At 44.1% G+C, this 22,401-nt stretch overlaps 1 protein-coding gene across 1 annotated transcript in view; it reads left to right on the top strand.

The window, feature by feature from the left end:
- Positions 1–22,401, top strand: part of LOC135385819 (neural cell adhesion molecule 2-like) — a 598,454-nt gene that overhangs the window by 432,297 nt on the left and 143,756 nt on the right. Inside the window, exon 7 of the mRNA XM_064615351.1 lies at positions 7,824–7,877. Within this exon, the coding sequence (XP_064471421.1) occupies positions 7,824–7,877 (54 nt within the window). The remainder of the gene's footprint in view (positions 1–7,823; positions 7,878–22,401) is intronic.

The following is a 22,401-nucleotide window of genomic DNA, read 5'->3' as shown; positions in this document are numbered from 1 at the left end:
CGATGTCTCGTCTTGTCCCGAGGGTTGCGGCAAGATGAGACAATCTGCATTTTTGAATTTCTTGTTCTGTGTTTACCGTACACGGGCTGCGTCCGTTCTGCATTTACAGGTCAGAAGCTCGACACGAAAAATAAAAATCTGATATTCAATTGCAAATGTCTGTCTCATCTTGCCCCATCTTACCCTACCAATTAAATTCGGCAAAAAACGGGAGACACGGAACAAATCGTGTTTGCTCAATTTTATCGTCAGGCGCTATCTTCCTCCTGTCGAGATATATACAAAAACATAGAATGATGCACATTCGTGGCGCCTCGAGGAATAGCTACATGCTCATGCTAATTACGCACCGTCCACAAATATGTTAGGAAACATAACGCACACACGCATCACAGGCTGAAAGTACTTATGATTCCAACCAGCAGGGAACGCAGCCCGAGCAACCACGAGTGAGAATGTTGCAACTGCCGCTATAGAAACGGTGGAAACAGCATCGAAGTTGGTCAGACCAGCCCGTATACCCACACACAAGTTGCGTCGAGTACAAGAGACTAAGGTAGAAAGAATAAGACACAAAACGTACAAAAAGTCTACCAAAGTACAGAAAGTTCAGACAGGGTTCGACAGAGCACGGAACGGAGATTCCGCTGATCTGGAACAAGGATAGACAAGCTTTCCGGTTGTTAGGTTCTAATTGCTATCACCCATTGAATTGTCACTGCAAGAATGTAGAATGTTGTATATATATACACCGTATATACACCCTGGAGAAGCATATGAGAGATACATAGTATAGAATGTCCAGCGAACCGGCGAGGAAATGTTAACTGGACCGTGAAATGATTTTTGCGAATTCCGAGTACTCTGCCGGAAACGGTTCTCACGATCTCTCACTATCACAAACACATGGACTTGTAACAGTATTCAGTGCACCGGGGGCTCCAGTTACCATGCAAAAATAGCGGGGCGTGTCTGCCGGACACACACCCTGGAAGAGAGCTTACGTTATCATTATCAACATGCAGTCCTCTAAGCCTATTATGGACGACCGGGAGCACACACCCCGCGGGACCACGTGGGTGCAGGGTTTCGGCAACGAACGACGCTGTCGTATATCTGCCGTCGAAATCAGTAGAAATATGGCAAAACGCAAATTGCCAGGAGGAAGAGATTATGCAACGCACACAGCGTTTGAATCGTTCCGTACGCAGCAGCTCCCGAAAGGCCACCGACAGTCATTTTCTGACGAAGAAGACGCTCAGAGATAGAGTGCCTCAATAGTAGCTCCCTCTGCATAGGGTGAAGACAACCGCGTCGTCTGCTACGAATTTCTGCCATATTGACTCCCACGCACAGCTCGCGATGCGCTCACAAAAGTGTAGCTATACGCTTAGCGACACACTACATTTTAGAGTTGAATAAATACGTAGCAGAGGAGGTTTGAAAAAGTTGGTGAAATCGGCACACAGCATTCATGCATGGTAAGCATGGGAGTCAATATGGCGGCTTAGCGGCATTCGCTTCTACAAATGGTGACTCCACCGTACACAGAGGGAGCTAGTATTCAGGCACCCTACTCAGAGAGGAAAACGTGTTCCGATAACCATGCCGACAATCAACGGCTGCATTACACTTCCGGTGGTCTTCTGTACCTAGGATTAGGATTAGCATAATAAAGCCTAAGTTGGATTATATTCACATCAAGAGGTGACGATAACCTAGTAAGAACAAATGACGTTGACTGCGTGATTCTAGGTGGTGTAGTTTTTTTATTCCAATTCAATGACACATTTTGTGGGACACCCTGTAGTAGCAGCCCCAGATCAACGTATCTCTCTTCAGGGCACTGGCTGTGCACAGAAGTACCAAGAATTCGACCGCAGTTGCATTTTGTGAACCCTTCATCAGGCCACCTATATCGTCATACAAAACGCGTGTGATAGATGTGCGAGCGAGGTCACCGCGAAAACTGCTATCAACTAAGGGTCACTCGATCCAACCTTCAGTCTGCCTCATCTTGACAGAGATTCAAGATCCAGGAAAGAGTACTAACTGTCTTCGACGGGACCATCAACTAGATTGCTCAGTTGTGCTCAGACTCCTTCATTATTAATGACAAATATCAGGAATGAGGGGAATCTTCTATCGGCGTGGAAAGTAGCCGGAGTAGTCGTCGTTGGTCCAATGTGACCTGAAAACCTACCAGGGATATTGCACATGACAGAAATTGAAGATGGTCCTGCTGTTTCTAGAAAAGAAGCGTACTCAGTCGAATTGAACAGCTCACATAGATTAAGCGTAATCAACAACAACTACCACTACATCAATGAAGGTGGGATGATGTGATTCACCGCAGCAATTGCGGTACCATACCTGTATTGATCGTAGTCTGTACCAAACAAAACCAAAAACTGAAATGTACATTCCAGTCCTGCATGCTGCATTCGAAATAACTTTGCGCCGCTGTCGTCGAAGCGTTATTGAACGGTTGACAATCGTCTGCGCTGCCTTCCATTCGTGTGTCTTGCTGACGTCATCATAGTGCTACTATCGCTGGGACTTCCTTAGCTGCAGAGCGAGTGCGAATCTTGAAGACTCGTATATTTAATATGTACGCTGTTTTCGGAAGAGAAACTTGGCGATGTCGACTGGTGAAGCGGTGACGAACATTACCGTATCGGTCTCATACACACATTTTCGGATGCGACACGTTTTGGATGTCCCTTTAATGCGATTTATGAGTTCATACCGTAGCGTGTGAAACCCGGGTGATAAAATGTGTTTACTTCTTTTAAACTAAAAAACTTTGTTACTTCTTTTAATGTCAAAACGAAAGCCATGCCTTGACACAAAATGTACAACGAACAAGCTCGGGGTATGTGGCAACGATACGACTTAGCCTATTTATTATTAAATTTATTGCATATGCACAATTAATGGGATTACACGCAAAGTGCCATGCGGCTTGCTGTTTCATACGGCTCCGAACTATCATAAAGCCGAAAGTCAAAAGGCTGAAAAATCAGAACGCCGAACTATTATAAGGCCGATAGCCAAAAGGCCGAAAAATCATAACGCCGAAGTGTCAGAAGGCCGATAGCCAAAAGGCCGAAAAATAATAAGGCCGAGCAATGAGAAGGCCGAAAGTCAAAAGGCCGATGATCAGAACACCGAACCGAACATCGAAATAAAACGGCCAAAGAAACAGAAGACCTAGTGTAAGCATCCCTATGAATGACCACTGAAAGGGAATTGCTCTTTTCATTAAAAAAAAAAGCAATAAACTATAACCTCGTATTGCCAACCTAATCTAGCAATAATCTGTAACATGTTTACCACAGAAAGAAAGTGTGTGGTAGGTGAATGCCAGTGAATGACTTGTATCACCCACTGAATGAATTGTAGAGGAGATGGTGTTTCTCTACATTTGGTAACCCGAACCTGATTGCCACCGTCTACAATAAACACACAATGACACAGTGGTTCATATCTCTACTTTTCCTTTTTGTTTTCCCCTAACTTATCGAAAGTACTTTATTAATGCGATGTTCGGTGAAACGATTTATTTGCTGTATTAATTCCCAACAAGTTTATTCTACATAATCTGTAGAGCTAATTTTTTTATCGCAGTTGGAATACTAGTTCTCGTATCCTGGGTTCCTCATTTGTCGGCGTTTCGATAATTCGGTTTTGTGACTTTTCGGCCTTCTGGTTTTCGGCATTATGATTGTTCGATGTTTTGATTTTTCGGCCTTTTGAGTTTCGGTCTTTTCATAATTCGCCCTTGTGAGTATCGGCCTTGTGATTGCCACCCGATCCAGTGACCTAGTGAAAGAGAAATACGAAGGCGCGATTCATACCTAACAGTAAGTTTGAAGGCAGCAAACTGGTCTGTTGTTGATGGGTTCATTAACTGACCTGGGTTCCCAGTACATCACCTACAGCTGCGCGCGACCGCATGAGCGAACACTGCACAACGGCATCCCGCGGCGGTGGGGGGGGGGGGGGGGGGGATACTGACAAAATCGTACTTCACTGAGCTTTCTTGAAATGGGTCGCGCGAGAAAAGCAGAAGGAAAGTCCAAAAAATAATAATCTTTTCCTTCACAACTTTCATTCTGTTATTACTCCCAGAACAGACCTCCAGGTGATTACAATTTCTCTTCTGCCATTTCGTAGATGTCTTCAAAGAACGCTGTGCGACACAGGAAAGCCGAACAGACGAACAATAAACGCCAATTCTGAGAGCATAGGCACTCTAATGGTCCACAATCGTGGAGTGAGAATGCCTGTTGGTGTTTTTATTTGTGTGTGCGTGCTGTGCACTGCTCTCGTTATTCCTCTCATTCCTAAAAGGAAGTCAGCATTCATGAGGTACTACAACGAAGTGGAAACATGTAGAATGGTATAGAACTGACAACTGACGCTAGTAACGTACAGTACTCAGGACGAACGTAAAGGCCGGAAGCCCTAGCGGTGTGTCAGTAATCCGCCACTTGAGAAAAGATTGGCGCCGTCGTGCGGCCAACCCGCAAAATAAAGTGGTGGGCACGAGCGTAGCGCGTCAGCATGTTCTCTTCGTATCCACGATGGACATGGAAGGCTATTTTTGTTCTAATATCAAGACCGTGGAGCCCCAGGGAGCAACATGGTCTACTTACGACACTCATTCTTTCAGCACAAGCTCGATGAATGTCGTAAGCAGTTTTATGTGCCCCAGTAGGGAGCAAATACAGGACTTCTTGCGTACGCCGGATCTGCCACTTTCGCGGCAAACGAAGCTGTTTCCACTTACGACGGAGCAATACAGTTGCAACATTGATGTCAGCGACCTGCCAAATAACAGTAATGTGCGACTTTTTAAAGCGCTTGCCACTTTTTATGCCTGTGCACCGATGAGGAACTGCATATAAACCCTATGTTGCCACTCAGATGGATAGGATGGTGTTATAGGATATTCAGTTAACTATACGGTTTACCAACGTTGGGGACAAGAAATGTTCTTAGACGTCCTGCAGTTTGGCATGATTGCAGTAACTGTGCAGTTTTCAATCCGAGGAAAAATGGGACGGGTCAACAGGTAAACAAGGATGCGTATGTTCCGTGTCAGTAGACGAGAAGACGCTATTTTGTCTATTTTATTGCGATATCGCCTTTTGTATCATTCATAATGTGCGTTATGCCGTCAGGAAATAAAAGTGAAAAAGTCCGTATTGCCGTTGTGTAGCTGAATTAAGGTTAGTGAGTAAGGTGCCACAGAAATTGAACAAAATCAGTTGAAGAAGCTGTTTCACGCGTAACACCTTGTGCACCAGAATACAGAGAAAACATGTGCAACAAAGTGTTGAGGCCGAAGTTGAGGACAAGTGTCGTGGGCCTGCTACGCGCGCAAAGGCAAAATAACTGTGCGATCGGAATCCAGCCCGAAGGCTCGGGTTTTATGGTGTGGTGCACGTTCCGAGACTTGAAAAAGAAATCAGTGCCTGATCCTGATCGGGTCGGGATTGGGTTTCGGGCCAGTGCTGCCCGTTGCAGCGCCCTCCCTGCTCTACTTCGAATGCTAGCTTCCGTTTCACGTGCTTACCAATTTGCTTCGGCAAATTCCCGCTAAGACCCGCCACCGTTTCGCGCATCCGTCGTCATCTTTTTTTCAAATGGCGGATTGCCATTGCACAAGTGGTGTGGCTTCGACGTGTCGTCCTCAGCAAAAGACATCAGATACAGCTTACTGTGTACTAAGATTGAGCGGACGTTGAAGGACTCCGAGGCGTACAGAATGTGTTTCATAGATATACCGCAGTGTCGTTGCTCTTGGTCATAGCCGTAGGAGTTTCGCAACGTAAATATATTATGAATCAGTGATTATTATTTTAACCATCTCATCACGTCAAAAAATTATAAAAATATTCATGTTGCGTCTTTGAAACAAGCACTTGACTATGGGCTGTTGAACGAGTCATACGCGATATATTCCCTATGTGAAAGTCGCTATTGAAACACTTCATAGGTGCCTCATTTGGATTGCGTAACCATGTTCAGTTATTTTTATAGACTCAACGAAGTTTTACTAAAAGCCCGAACACTACGTGCCCGGCAACATGCGTCTACACTATCTGACTATAGGAAAGAACACAAAGGTTAAGCTAATACACGTATAAATTCCCTACGTGATGCGGGGATCGTCTGGCTTGAGGAGCACCTCGCCTAGCACGAAAAGCTATCTAGACTCAAAAGCATCACGTTTCGGGATGTTTTCTACGTAATCCAGGATTCCATTTTCGTCTACGCGCCCAACATCCGCTGAAATCCCAGTTGAGTTCTGAACGTGATCATTTTTCGCGACACGCAATCTGGCTGTCGAGCGGAGCCTCATCTCTAACGAGGACCTCCAGCGAATTTTTTTTTTTTTTGTTCGTGCAGTCACCGCAGATTCCATCTGCATGTGCTCCTTTATTATTCAGGCCTCATGCTCATGCCGTTATGCTACGACATAGCGTTGTCAGTTCTCAAGCTAGATTGCCCCCTTTTTATGAAACACGATTTCATGCCGGATTATGTCGGACTGCAGCTCATGATCGTATCATAGACGAACGTGTAATAAGTAAAGCGCAACTGTAATAATGGCGAGCAAGGAAAACATAGTTCTCTGTCTTTCGTGTATGTAATTTCAGCTTGTTCAGCATATCGTACTTTTTATTTTAACCACAAGGAAAATAACTACGTCGCGTGCAGTGTGAGAGGACGAGGAAATTGTGTGCGTACCGTGTTAAGAAGAAATACAACGGGGCAACTTAAACATGCTCAGTTGAGTGCGCTTGCAGCCCTAAAACGCATGGCTTTACGCGCAGGTAAAATGCATTCACGTACGCGCTTGCTTGCTTCATCAGTACGAAATATTTGGGGACAAATGGGCTTACAGCTCGAATCATTCGGACCATCGAGCCTTCAGCAACTTTCGAAATTGCCTCTCCCACGCACATGTAGGAACCGGTTCAGCATGGAGACTCGGTTGATTTCTTAATTATACGGCTCTCTTAGATATAATGTTCTATGAGACGAGATACTGAATGTACATACTTGCGGTCATTAACGAGTGATGTCTTACCGCAAAACTTAACGTATGTAGCAACAGAGGAGTACGCTGCAGTCTGAAACGGCAATCGACCTGATGCACTATACGTATTATTGTCAGTGGAGTATGCATCGCGATCACTGCTTCTGTAATTAGACTTTCAGTTTGGTGGTTCTACAACAACAACAACCAATAAATCGTGATGGGGTGATGGTATTTCTACGAGGTCGCTTCAAACACACGCTTCTTTACACTGCTACGATTTCCGTAATATGTTTAGACCAGCGGTGTTCAACTAATGTCATTCGCTTGATCGTACCAGCACGACCTCAAGGAACCTACTATACTCTGGGGCAACTGTGTATAGAGCTGGGTGATGCGAACTAGGGTACGGTAGCACATTCTTATTCTGTCTAACTGATTATTTAAACGTTTAATTATAATTTATTTAGTTATTTATTGCTTCGTCGCAAGATGTCGCTTGGACTTTACAGGATTCATTCAACTTTTTCACAATACTTTCCCGCAGAGAACATATTGTGGGTTTCCACTGATGCTGGTAAATCCCTGTTGATAACGCCATGAACTAAATCTGTTGAGAACGCAATGTGTGTCACCTGCTAGGGGTGATCATCTAGTACTGTAGCAGTTATTGTAGTGTAGAACGATGTCCCATCTTATCACCTATAATGATGACGTATACTTGGCCCAGAGCGAGTGCTTCATGAGTGTTTTTGCTGTTTTGATACAGGAAATACAGTGGCAGTTGATGTCTACGACTATTCGTACGCTACACGAGACCGAGGTTAGTATAGTAAGACTAGACAGTAGCTTAGCTGTAGCTAGTCCTTCCTTTCATTTTCGTCTGCTATTCACTCTGCTTTAAACTTTTTTTACAAGCTCATTACTCCTCTCTGATATGTTGTTGAGTAGACTATCACCTGTTGTGTCATGCGGCGCCGCTGGCACACCGTGTTCAATTTGTTCGTAATATAATTCAGGCAAGCAGTCGATTAAAATGCGCTTGCTTTTACTTTTTGGTAAGACGAACATGGGAAACGACCCGAAATATTCGGTTCATCAGATAAAGTGTACTGTAAAGATAACATGCGCGATACAGTACAAAAATATCATCTGTACGTTGTTATTGCAATACCCAAATACTTATCCGGGGAGTGGGATATATTTATTGAAAGAGAAAAAGAAAGGGAAAAAGCGTAAAGGTTAGCCAAACGGTGTGCCGACTTGCTATTGCGCAAGAAGAAAATAGAGTAACCAAAACTAACTAATAAAATAAACTAGAAAGAAACTCATAAACTGACAAAAGGCGAGAGAAGGATGAGAGAGAGATCAAAGGAAAAAAGAAACGAAAAAGTAAAATAACAACAACAACAAAAAGAGAGGAACGTGCATGAGGTGAGAGGCGTGAGGTAGAGGTGATGGTGGGACACCGAAGAATGAGATGACACCAGACTTCAGAAGCTGAGAGTTCACCACAGGCTATGCATGAGAGACCCGCGTCGCTGAGGAACGTCAGAACTGCTTTTGTCACAGACTTATCCGGGGGATGTCATTAACCAAAGGCGAACTGCCAATGAATACAGTGTGTATATTTATTTATTTAAGACAAATTGTCTTGGGAGGCACGGCTAAAGCCACAGGGTGCCTGACGAGGCCGTGACACCCTACAAACCGCACGTGGAAGAGGCAGGCACATACATTGTGACTCACACTTGTCCTCTGAATTGGTTTGGGAATACATACACATACAGCAGCCTATGTACATATCGAAACGTACACATCCTACACGTATGGGAGGCGAAAGAACCTAACATATGCGAATTTTAACGTCACCCAATACTTGGAGATACACTCTAAAAAATAAAACTCCCTTTTAGGTGTAATTGGGGTGTATTTGGGGTGTATCAATTGTTTTACTCCCTTATTACACCCTCAGGAAAAAGAATACACCCTGGTTTTGGTCTGAAATGGGTGTAATATGTGTATGTCCCGCTCTGCAGGGTGTAATTTCGAGAATTGGTGTGAAAAAGGTGTATTGGCCATCAAATTTCTAACGTTTCGCTACGACAGGTCTGGCAACAGTGTGCTGTTTACTCTGTGTTCTCCAGCTATGGCGGTTGGAGTTAGTTCTGGAAGTTTTCGTGTTCTTTGGGGAGGTCGTTTTGTGAACTACAGGTCATTTGACCATCTGAGTTTAGTATGACACTACAAGGATTATGGTTCCGGGTCTCGAACGGATGCAAGCAACAGATGCGCCGTGCCCATCGGATCGAGTAACTTGTCCGAGCGTCTTGCTGCAGCGTGCTGTTTGGTAAGTGTTGTCGGTGTGTGCGTTGTGTTGTCGTCGCGCGTCACATGTGGTCGTTAGGCAAAGTCAAGGGGTATACGTAACAAACGAAGTTGGTGCAATTTGTGGTAGCAAGTAAGGCAGCTGGCAAGAGTCACAACTCAAGAGGCGAGAGGTAGCGGGCAATGAAACCACGAGGCCACAACCCTCTGATTTCCCCGGTCAGATGTGCTGAGTCAATGGCTGTGCGCGTCTTCTGAACAAGGCCCTGGCAAGTTTGCGTGTTGGCGATGTCAGAATGGTGTAATTGGTAATACACTTGACCAGAAATCAGAGAGGTATGGGTTCGGGTCTCGCTACCGACACTTCGCTGACCCTTTACCGATTGCAGCTTTGTAGGGACATTGGTCTTTTAACTACACTATGATTGTGTGCTTCTTAATTTCTACGTTATTTTAGTATAATCATCTGATTTTTAACTAGTCACAATATTACCATGGTTTTGGCGTATTATAGCTTAAGTTGCTTTTGCGCCAATAAATTCAATCATCATCATCATTTATCGATTGTCTTACTTTCTCTCTTGAGCTGCTTGCATGTTGACGAGGGCTGTGTTTCTCTAGCCTCAGCTATCTGCGTAACTGTCATGTAATTTGTATTTCGCCCTTAATTTGATTAAGACATTTCACAGTTCATTTTTTCTTTCACTACAGAGGCAGGACTTCTCTTGGCCTAACCGTAATACCTTCACCTTGGTCGACATGTTGGTGGACACTTTTATGTTTTGTATTGTGCGGTGACTATTGGTGTTGTTATTGCAGTGCATGCAGTGTATTATAGGTAATCCGAATAAAGAATATGCCTGTTATTTTAACCGTTGTGTTTCTGTTGCCCTCGGCATAACACCCTTACTGAAGGGTGTTGTCTTGCCTGGGGGTGTAGACATACACCAAAAAGGGAGTCAGTTAGGGTACCGCTAGATTACACCAAAAGAGGTGTTCAGAGAACACCCTTTCTGAGGGGTGTAGTTTTGCCAGAGGGTGTATATATACACCAAAAAAGGAGTCAGTTAGGGTATCGTCAAATTACACCCAAAAAGGAGTTATATTTTTTAGAGTGTACAATGATCAATAATCATAAAAAAAAGTGAGATACGCAACATATGTGAACACATTTGCAGAGTATATGTACATCATATTAGAACATACGAAGGCAGAAAAATAGGCGATCTCAAGTTACCGGTGGTGAGTAAATCAAAGAGTGATATTAAACGGTAGGAGCAATTTATTTATTTGCACATGGTAACGAGACTTTCGTGGTTTCGAGACTAGCCGTGACGTTTCGTCCGCCTAAATTTCGTGCACGAGGCTGCACTTCTTCAGGTTACAAAAATATGAACATGGTACAGGGACATATATACAGTTGACGGGGGAGTTTTGGCATGAGAGGGTAACAGGGTGATGGAAAGGATGCAAATACAGGTAAAAATGAAAAGAACATAAATACAAACGCAGGGGTATCAGAAGCGCAACATAACGCGAGTCCAAGGGATTACACAGGAAACGAGGACGCATGTAGGTGACGTTCCAGGAATTAAGGATAAAAAGGGGGTTATGGCGACGGAATGAGGACACAGGTGCTGGGTACAAAAGTGACCAGTGGACAGAATGGCGTAAATGCAGGCTAGCTGGTGGATAAATTCCATGATAGGCAAGCCTGAGCGATGGGCAAGACACATAAACAAACACAAACGAAGGCTCAAAACCAGCAAGACGTTTAATTGATAACAACGAACTTCATGAACATGTAGACGGTGCGGACCGTGAGAACGTGAAGACAGAGGTGGGGGTCTCAGGAGAGAGTCAAACGAAGAGAATATGGAAAGAAAAGCGGAGAGTTGTTTTACAGTTTGTGTGTGTGTCTATCATTATTTTATTTTATTTTATGCGAGAACTGATATTTACGGGCTAAATAATTGTAGTGGGCCTGCGTGGATGTTCAAACCGTGAGGCTTCAGAGACTGGAATTTTGCGATTAAAAAGTATTCGCGATTTTTGCGCTTCATGTCACTGTTATAACCCGATTCAAGGATAACGATTTTGAGGTCTGTACCAAAAGCGTGTCCAGGACGGTTAAAATGTGTAGAAACGGGTGTAGGATGGTTATTCACAATATCGGGGGGAGCAGGAAAGATTATTTTAAGTCTTTCGTCGCTGTGGAGTATGTTGAGACGGCGGGTGAAGATGGATCCTGCGCCACTCAGTGCTTTGTTATAGGCGGTAACAGAGGATAAGAGATTTTGTTGCTGCCGCGGTTCATGTGAAAACAATTTATCCCGATCTAGAGATTTGCACGTGGAGAGAGCATTGTTTATAAGGTTGAAAGCGTAATTTCGTTTTCTAAAATCATTCGACATTTCTTCAGCGCATGCCTCAAAATCTTCTGGGTTAGCGCATATCCGTTTTAGACGTGTGAATTAACCAAAGGGGGTGTTCCTTTTCTGGATATTAGGATGGTAGCTGTCAAAATGAAGGTACTGACGTTTGTCAGTGGGTTTCTTGTATAGACTCGTGAGCAGCTTACCAGACTGTATCGAGACAGTCACGTCTAGAAAATTCACTGATGCTTGAGAAAGGCTGCTTGATAGCCTGATCTACGGAGTTAAAATGCTCGGAAAACGCAATTAAGGATGGTTCATCACCCGACCATACGATGAAAATGCGTCAATGTACCTTAAGTAGACTAAAGGTTTGATCGGGAAGGATGCTAATGTGTTTTCTTCAAATTGCCCCATGAAAGGATTCGCGTAGTTGGGAGAAACGCGTGATCCCATTGCTGCGCCTTGAATTTGGACAAAATGTTCCTCGTTAAATATAAAGTTGTTATACATGTGCACAAGCTCAAGAAGCGAGAGGACAGCTGACGTCTGGAGAACTTCAGACGGGAATGATTCAAGAAAAAACTTTCACCGCATCGAGACCCTCATCGTGTGGTATGTTTGTATAAAGGGATGTAACATCCATAGTAGCCAAGATGACGTTGCTCAAATCGCTGTTCTGCTTATTAATCGAACTGACCTCAAGGAGTAAGTCATTGGTGTCTTTTACGTAAGAGGCGAGAAGCGGAGGAACGTGTTTAATGCAATGATCTAAAAGGAGATAAATGTTTTCGGTGGGTGTGTATTTTCCCGATATTATAGGCCTACCGGGGTTATTTTTCTTGTGTACCTTAGTCAATAGGTAAAATGGACCTGGAGTAACATTTTTGGGTCTAATGAACTGAATCGTTAGAAATTAGTGCGCTGATCTCCTGGTTAATTGTGCGAAAAATAGTGAAGTGGGGTCAGAGTCAAGATGCTTGTAAAACTTAGCATTATTGAGGTGCTCATTTGCTTTGCTGATGTAGTCTGAAGTATTCATCAAGACAATTCCTCCGCCTTTATCAGCGGGCCTGATTATGATGTCATCACGATTAAGATTCCGTAATGCTATCCGTTCTTCCTTAGATAGATTAAATGATCCCCGGTTATCAAAATTGTTAAGAAGGCCTTTAATGTCATTGGATACTGCTTTAATATAATTGTCGATCATAGGGCTAGTTTTTGATGGGTCAGGGGTCCAGACAGAAGGTTTCTTAAATGGCGTTACTTCAGTGCGTGCACTGCCATGAAAAAATGTTTGCAAATGAATTCGTCTACCTAAATTTTAGAGATCGTTTAGAACCTCAAATTCATCAACACCATGAGGAGTGGGGACAAAGCGGAGTCCTTTGGATAAAACGCTAGTTTCAGCCTTGCTTAAAGTAACGTCTGCTACACTCTAAACCCAGTGACGGATAGGTGCCGTCTGATCAACTGGCACATATTTTTAAAAATGTGCCAGATGAGTTCAAGGGGCACGGTGCCTGCGAAAGCTGCAGGTGCCCTGTGCCCCCTGAAGCAACTGGTACGATATCCCTGCTGACGTCAGGAGCCACAGTGTACCGGACGTATGGGTGGTTTTCAAGTTGAGAAGTGGCGCTACGCATGCTGGGTCTTCGAACTTCCGGTCCGAAATTGCGCTCAATTGGAGCAAAGCAAAACTTATACCATCTGGCTTAAAAGACAACCAAGATGAGTTTTCCTGGGAATGCCTGCACCCCAAAGAAGTAAGGTACTGTAACAAATACTTCGCACGTACTTTTCTTGCGACAAACATAATATTTCGTAACACATCGTGCATGTTTCGGTTTCGTTCGGCGTGCGCTTCAAAATCGCAATCTTTTGCTGCGAGAAATGTTCTCTTACAATGCGGTCAATTTGACGCTTCAAATAACAAAGATAACAGACAACATTTCAGATATGGCGCAACAAAATGTGTAGGCAGTATTTTACGCTGCAATTTTCGGGACTCTGACGATAGTACGCATGTAATCGTTTTCTTTAAGTCTGGGAAGAAGCTGTGGCTTTAGTAATATTCTATTCATATTATGAGTTGATAATCTTATCACAGCCACGCACAATTCAACGTGATAAGTACACAGCACGGCATTTGGTGACAAGTGCCTACACCCTTTAGTTCAATTTTCGTTTACGTTGACAACATTTTTCCAAAGGCGCGGGATCCAGGGGTACGCGATACATTATATGTCCCTTTTCCGCAGAATTAGTGCATTTACGCCCGGAACATTAGCTTATTTTTAGGTTGAAAATCGCACTTACTCTATAAGACTCCAGCAGAACTTCGGACCGGAAGCGTAAACCCACGTGACATAGCAACTTCCCTTACGTCATTTTGACGGGAAGTTGCAAACCACCCATTGAAGGGTTACTTGTACCCACTAATACGCGAAACACATTGAGCCTGTCGAGTTCCCTAACAGAAAAATTACCTTCACGCTTCGCAAAAAAAGAAAAAGCAAGGAAGAAAATGCTCCAAGCACATCGAACATGAAACACCAAATTTTATTCGTTTGCACATACCTTTAAACTGCATCCAGTACATCATCGTTTGCTGAATGGAAAGCATACACGGTTCACTAATCCTAACAGACACATATGGAGCACACGTTGCACGGACACACAACCCATCCGATGATCCGATGCACCAGGCAGTCCTCCAAACGCCGAACACACAATCCTCGAAACTTCGAACAGGCTGGCACTGAAAGCTCAATGAAGATCCTTAGTGACGAATACGACGGTTCCTCAAACGAAATGGCCGAGGAACAATTGTCCAACAAGTGGCAACAGACACCAATTCCATGTGAGAAGCAGTTGCAATCTTGCACGCGTATGTGTGACCGTTGAGACAGGAAACAACCTGTAAAGAAACCGAAGTGAATATCACGCTGGTATTCTTCCAACGTTAATGCTGGAATAGTACTCCATTTTGTAACTCACCCCCTCGCAATCGATACAGTCCCATGGTCACCTATAACGAAATAATACAATTAACCTCGCTTGTAATGTACATCTTCGCTTCACCGATGCAGCCGATCCTCTCCTACCGCCATTTGCAATGCGTCCACCGTCTGCAACAGAATGTACTTCGATTGCTAAACACGAGTAAAACGCAGGCGTCATACGATGCATCACAGCTAGGTTTGCTTACCTTAAGCAAACATTAGACCTGTACTTAAAAAGCAAGGTGTCATCCTTCTCAAAGGCCAGGTTGCAACGCAGACAGCGGCAAGAAAGCGTGAAGCGCGAAGCAACGTACTGCGGGAGAATACGTTGTGCCATGTCACTCCTCACCGGCGGAATGCGGGGCAACGTAGTGCGCTCCAACGAAGGCACGCATATTCAGCCGGCACACGCATTATTCAACAAGCACACGAGTACAAGGTTCAGGAGGCACACATATTATTCAGCGAGCACAAAGCCGTTTCATGGCAACGTGACGGCTTTGTACCTGCTGAAATTTGGCGATGAGGATCGCTGTGCTTGCTATTTGATAACCGTTACGGCTGCTTCCAGACGGTTACGGCTGTGTACCGGCTGCACTTTCTGAGGGAACTGTTTTAACTGGCACATGTCCGTCACAGGATTTAAAGTGTAGGTTAAAAACAACATTTAGCGGTGGACCTACAGAGGTCTGTGGTTGGTCTAATAAAGCAGTACATAGATTAAGGTTGGAAATGTCGGTAAGATGGATATTATCACGACAAGCTTTCTTACACTTCGTACGCTGTACTTGGGCGAGCTTATCGAAAAAAAAAAAGAAAACGATTGAGTGTGAGCATCTCTTCTGGTGTCAGAGCGTGAGCTAGTTGACGGAACTGGTTGTCTATGTCTTTGTTTATGAAATGACTTTCTGTTCGTAAAATTCTGATCAGTTCTATACAAGCATGCGTTAATATGTTACGCCATCCCTTGGAACTTCGCGGTGAGTGGAAATTAAATGTTGGGTGAAAGTCAACCATTAAACCTTTGGGTACAACATTCTGTGCTATACAATCAGAGTAGAAATGGCAGTGAGAAACAAATCTAGCTTTTCTATCTAACAACTTACGTGCCCTAAGGAACGTTGTAGAGTTTATATTGTCCGCACATGGTCAATGAGAGCGCCTTGTGTTGTACTTCCATGTCACACGTCGTTGCTTCTTAGGCAGGCGTGTCCTGACCGAGGGAGTTGTGGCGGCGATGGGGGTGTCGGCCTGAGCAGTGACGTCCGCGGTGCGAGGTGAACACGGTGAGCTTCTGTTTGAGGGCACTCCGGACGTTTGGGGATGAGGGCTGTACACAGGGTTGGCGCAGGACGTGGACTGGGCAGCACAATGATCGCGGCGAGCATTTCGCCGGGTAGGTGACCGTGTAGACGAAGGCGGCAACTCAGGACGATTCCTGATGGAAGGGGATTCTTCGGGGCGGTGGTGGAAGCCGCTGGAGATGTTGAGGTTGCGGTGTGGGCTCGCTGAGTTAGGGCGGTTCTTCGTAGTGGTGTCCGCCCATTTGTTCGAACGCCGTTTGGCCGCAAAAAGTACATGGTGGACAAAAAAAAGTCTGTGGATCAGTTTTGGCGCATTATAGTCTAGTTGCTCATGCGCCACAAAAAACTGCAATCATCATCAGCCGTTTGGTCGAACGCCGTTTGATCGAAGCCGTTTGATCGAACGCCGGTTGGTCGAAAGACATTTGTTCGAAGGGGTTTCAAAGCTCACAACGTGTCCTTAGCACCTCTTTCACTGTAACTTTTGACTTGAGCATACGGAAGCAGGCAATCAGTGTCCTCTTCTTCTTCTTCTGTCCTCTTTTTTTTCTTGCTTTTTTTTTTAGCTAAAGAGGAGAGACCTCCGGTTATTTGCAGACTTTTGTCATTCACGAACAGCACAGCTGAATAGAACAATGTGGAAGAATCCGGCGAGCCGTAGGACACATATTGGAGCAAATGGCCTCAGGTTGCAAGCAGCCGATACTGTGTGCTGGGCACCGTTTTCATTGCTGGCGACAAATTTAAAGGGAACCATCTGAAATGGGATAGCCATATGTGCGCGAAAGCCACTCCAAGTCTGTGGATGCTAAGAAGGAAGTTTCGTCATGGTACAAAATAATGATATTAAATTGACAGCCATATAAAACGTTAGTTCAACCTTGGTTAGAGTATGCATCTGCAGTCTGGGACCCCTACACATGCACGCAATAAAAAAAAAGAAGAAGAAGAAAGTAGACAATGTACAAAGGTCAGCTCCCCGGCTTATATTGTCTGGGTTTCGAGGGCCTTCTTTGGTTCCATGGATGTTGCAAGAACCAAATTTAGATTCACTTGCACATAGGCGCAAAGTAAATAAAGTAAAACAGTTCTTTCTCCTATACAATGTCAGTTATTGACTACAAACATTGTTGTACTACATATTGTTAAAATACACAACTACAAACTACATATTGTTAAAATTTGTCCACGTTCGACGCGAATAAATCATTCAAGAATGTCATTTATTTATTTATTTGTTAAAGTTGTTTATTATTTGGCAATTGACATCAATTATTATTTGACAAAGTGTTGGGGGACTAGGGGTGAAAGGCATGTATGGCCATGTTTAGTCACTATCTGTCAGAGAGGAAAAACCTATCAAGTTGTCGAACGGGAGACGGTGAAGAAGGCCCATGGACCGCTTTCTGGATGCGAAGAAGTGGGTTAGGATGAGGAATGTGTTTATGGACAAGCGTATTACACAGAGTTAAATATTCCTTAGGATAACAGCATTTAGGACTGACGCTTTCTTTTGTTTTTCTTCTTGTTTTTTGTTACATCAACGCTACAAGCGAACCCATACAAAAATAGATCGAACGATCGCTGCCGTTTCGATCAAACCGCGCTCGATCAAATGGCTTTCGACCAAACGTCCATGGTTCGATCAAACGGCTTTCGACCAAACGTTCCTGTTCAAACGACCTGTTCAAGTTGCGATTTGGGCTTGCAGAGGCGACAGCGGTGGGAGGAAATTGCAGCTTGATTACAGTCCTATAGTGGGAAACTAGGACTTTCGCGGGCCTCGAGGATTCAGATGATGGCCGTCCAACGCAAGTAGGTCCCATGGGGACTGATCCAAGCTGTAGTGTCGGATGTGGACTAAATGCTGTATTCAGTATGTCGGAGAAACCTCGAACACCTTGAGGGAAAGGTTTTGCGGCCATAAATCCGATATTGTGAATAACCATCCTACAGCCGTTTCTACACATTTTAACCATCCTGGACACGCTTTGGGTACAGACCTCAAAATCGTTATCCTTGAATCGGGTTATAACAGTGACATGAAGCGCAAAAATCGCGAATCCTTTTTAATCGCAAAATTCCAGTCTCTGAACAGTCCAGTCTGAGTGGTTTGAACATCCACTCAGGCCCACTACAATTGTTTAACGCGTAAATATCATTTCTGGCATAAAATAAAATAAAATAATGATAAACACACACACACACACAAACTGTAAAACAACTCTTTATTTTTGCATAATGTAAAACCCCGAGACTAGAGAACACATCTGTCCTTCCGTGTTCTATAGTCTCTGGGTTATTCATTACATCATCTTCACCAGGTCGCTTGCTTCCTAGCCATGTTTTCATTCTCCATTTTTCTTTCCATATTCTCTTCGTTTGACTCTCTCCTGATAGAGTTGCCACCAGGCCGGTATTATACTGGCACGGTCGGTTATTTGGGCACTCTGCCGGTTGCCGGTAGGAAGATGATACCGGCAGCCTTTTGCCGATATTTGTGGCTCAAGACCCTTCATAAGGGCTTTTACGGGATTTTTCCTTCAACATTCCACTACAACTTGAATAAATCTGGAACACAGACCCAGCTCCGCAGTCACCAGTCGTTTTCTTAGTTATTCATTCTTATTATTATTCATTGTTATTATTATTGTCATTGTTATTTCGAGCATCAATGATACAGCCAGACACAGGCACATATGTTTCCTCGTATTATCTGAGCCAGCACGCTCTCTCTCTCTATCTATGTGTGTGTGCATGTCCACCCTCACCCACTTTTCCTTTTCGACCTGCATTTTCTTCTTTCCCTCTATTCCACCTCCTCTCCCTCAGCCGGTATTTTTCGCTACGAAAGGTGGCAACCCTATCTCCTGAGACCACCTCTATCTTCACGTTCTCACGGTCCACTAGTCACCTTTGTACTCCGCACCTGTGTCCTCACTCCGTCGTCATAACCACCTTTTTATCCTTAATTCCTGGAACGTCACCTACATGCGTCCTCGTTTCCTGTGTAATCCCTTGGACTCGCGTTATGTTGCGCTTCTGATACCCCTGCGTTTGTATTTATGTTCTTTTCATTTTTACCTGTATTTGCATCCTTTCCATCACCTGTTACCCTCTCATGCCAAAACTCCTCCGTCAACTGTATATATGTTCCTGTACCATGTTCATATTTTTTGCAACCTGAAGAAGTGCAGTCCCGTGCACGAAAGTCTCGTTACCATGTGTAAATAAATAAGTCGCTCCTACCGTTTAATATCACTCCTTGATATTATATTACATTAGATGTGAAAAAAAAAAAACAAGAAAACAAAAAAACGAATGAAATATGGAGGAGTAGAGTTGGGAATTATTTTCTAGACGATGTAACCCACATAATGTAAAGTTATTGCTGGGGGGAGGAAAATTTCTATTGTGTTTTCAGCCTCAGCTCCTGGTCCTTTGATTGTTCAGTGGTATTTAACATATGTACACTCTACAAACACAATTTTACCGTACAACACGCGCAGAGCCAACCGTCATTCTGATTGATATCGCTCTATTTCCTTATCTGTTGAAGATGGGAAGTGTTCGCCTTTTTCTATGAGTTAGCATACTTAATGGACACACACAAGAAGGTGCACGCTTCCCATTTGGGTTTTCCGGCAGGCTTTCCGGACAGATGTCGGCACAATTCTCCCTGAAGTCGGTCCAGGGGGTATACTGACACCTCTGCCCCCCAGTCATTCTCCTGTCCTCCATCTGTCCACGTCTCTACGGCGCTCGTAGCCACAGTTGCTTCGCGGCGCTAACACGCACACACACACAAAATAAATAAATAAAGATGTTCGCTGCATAACACGTTCAAAGCAACTGTCATTGAGGGGGAACTGCGCTTACATACGTCTATAAAGTCTACCGGAAAACCCAGGGAAAACCTCGTACAGCACAGCCGGTGGTAGGATTCGAACCCACCACCTCCCAGTCTGCGGTACAACTTTGGTGTTACCATGAACGAGCAGGTGCATGCTTTCATCCACTCGGTCACTTTTTTATTTTATTTTCTTGTAGATGTTATTTACAATGCTAGGTGCGATATGCAATGGAGTTCTGTTTCACAATTTAATGGCACTATAGGCGTAGGTGACTGAAACTCGAATCGAGGCCCGCATTGACCTTAGGCCCTCACCATGGAGGGCCACGGGGAAAATAAATTACAGTACTTACCATAAAATACGCTAATATACCAGAAAATAAAAATATAAATAAATTTTAAAAAACCAGGAGCGGTGTAGTTATGGTCGAGCCGGGTGATGTGTGAGGAATTCATTACTGAAAGGCTCCACTGGACGCATGAAAAGAAATAAATAAGTTGCCTTTCCAAATTTGGTACTGAAAATATGAAAGTGATTCGAGAAAAATATGCAGTTCTTCACAAATAAGTATGACAATGTTTAGGAGTGCTGAAATTATCTCCTATTTACACGCACTGTATTGTTGCCTTTGCCCACAGTTTCAACTTGGGGAAAATAGATAGAGAAATGAGCGAAGAACAGCTATAGCTGACATTATGGAGAATGTAGCTTCGGGTTTGTTATTTGAACATGGCTCCTAAAAATTAAAATATGATGTCCTTTATACATCACAGTTCCGTCTGTACTTATTAGTTACTATTTTCGTTCGAGGTGAGCCCACCTTAGTCCTCACAATCGTTACGATGGTAGCTCAGCAAAGTGCGCGGGGAGACCAGGTTGTCGTTTCCATAGCTTGTTGAGGTTCACGAGCGAAAACAAGTGCTAATATCGTATTAACAGTATTAACATATATGCGTTTGTCCTACGTAACATGGACAGGGACAGCGTTACGCCGTGCAAGCGTAAAAAGAATGCATGAAAATGGTTTTATTCGAATTCTTCATTAATTTTTAAGAGGGTAGCTTCTTTCGGTTTGCGGTCAAGGGCCCTCTCGCGGCAGAATAGGTCATGGCGGGCCGCATGCGGCCGGCGTGTTTGTGACCCCTACACTAGGGTATCAGTGCACGAGGCATGACATCCTAGGAAGAGAGAAAATTCCTGTACGACATGAGCTGTGTGAGCCCGGGATCCCGCAATCCAGGGTTTTCCCCGAGGCCAAATCCCGAATTTCCGGATAATAAATGTCGTCCCTCTTGACAACGAATAGCTGGTGGCACGCGTGAAAAGGAAAGAATGGTATCTTACGGACCTTACCGAAAAATATTCGTTTGCAATCTGAAGCCGCGCGAACTGCGCCGTCAAAACAGCACGCCCGCCGTCCAGAGGCGTTCTTTTGCGTCAACTGCGGCTTAAATCATGTGCATACACCCGTTCGCGAGTTCGCCGTTCACCGATCTCGTCTTCACGATAGTACCCTAGGTGTACTCATTTCCTCTGATCATTCTTCCAACAACGAAGCTATCCGTCGAGTCACATGTCAACAGGAACCCAGAACTGACTGACGTACCTTTGGTCGCTTGTGCTCTCTTTGTAATTTGCTCATTGCTAACACAGAGATAATAAATAATCTGATATATATTTTCACCTTCATCAATAGAATGATTTGATTTCAAGGTCAAAAGAGCGAAGAGAAAATTACGCTCTAGACCTCTAACGCAATAATTGCTATGAAATAATAAAGGCGAAACAACAACAAATAAGACTATCACATAGGGTGATTCACCGCTGGAGAGCAGTACACTACCTCATTACAGGAGAGAAAAACCTATCAATAAGTTGGAAATGCGCACTGTATTCGTGTAATAGTGTCGATGCGCAAGCGGTTTGGATCGTATACGACCTCCTGAGAAGAGTTGCGCAAAAGTCCCAATCCCGTCCCGGCATACCAAGATCCACATTGAGAAATCCCGGGATTGTAGAAACGACTCAGGATTCCGAACCCTAGACATGAGATTATGTACTCAACTGCTTCTGACATCTCCGAATCACTTCTGCCATTTGACTAAAGTAACAACCGATGTCAAGGTACGAGGAATCGCACATGACACAGCCGTTTCCCAGATCTTCAGCAGACACGATGACTCTTATCTACTGGGGCTCTGCTATCATTTCTTGTGTAAACCTACTCCGTACTTTCTCAATGACGGCAACGGCGGCATCATTACGACGTCTATCTGCATTGCTTTCGGGCCTCATCCGTTCATCCTAGACTCCCGGGTAAAGCAACGCCAGCACTTAACGCTCTCTCTTCTAGATACTCGCGTTTCCACTATCCATCTCATTACTGCTAGCATTAACTATTTATCGGATACGTCTAATCTATTTAATGTCTCAGAAAGATATCGTTATTGGGCTGCACCCGTTTCCGGATCGCTGTTA

Source organism: Ornithodoros turicata, chromosome 2 (assembly GCF_037126465.1).
Source record: "Ornithodoros turicata isolate Travis chromosome 2, ASM3712646v1, whole genome shotgun sequence".
NCBI lineage: Eukaryota > Metazoa > Arthropoda > Arachnida > Ixodida > Argasidae > Ornithodoros > Ornithodoros turicata.
The sequence above is the reverse complement of the archived record's forward strand: the minus strand, read 5'-3'. Positions and strand labels throughout refer to the sequence as shown.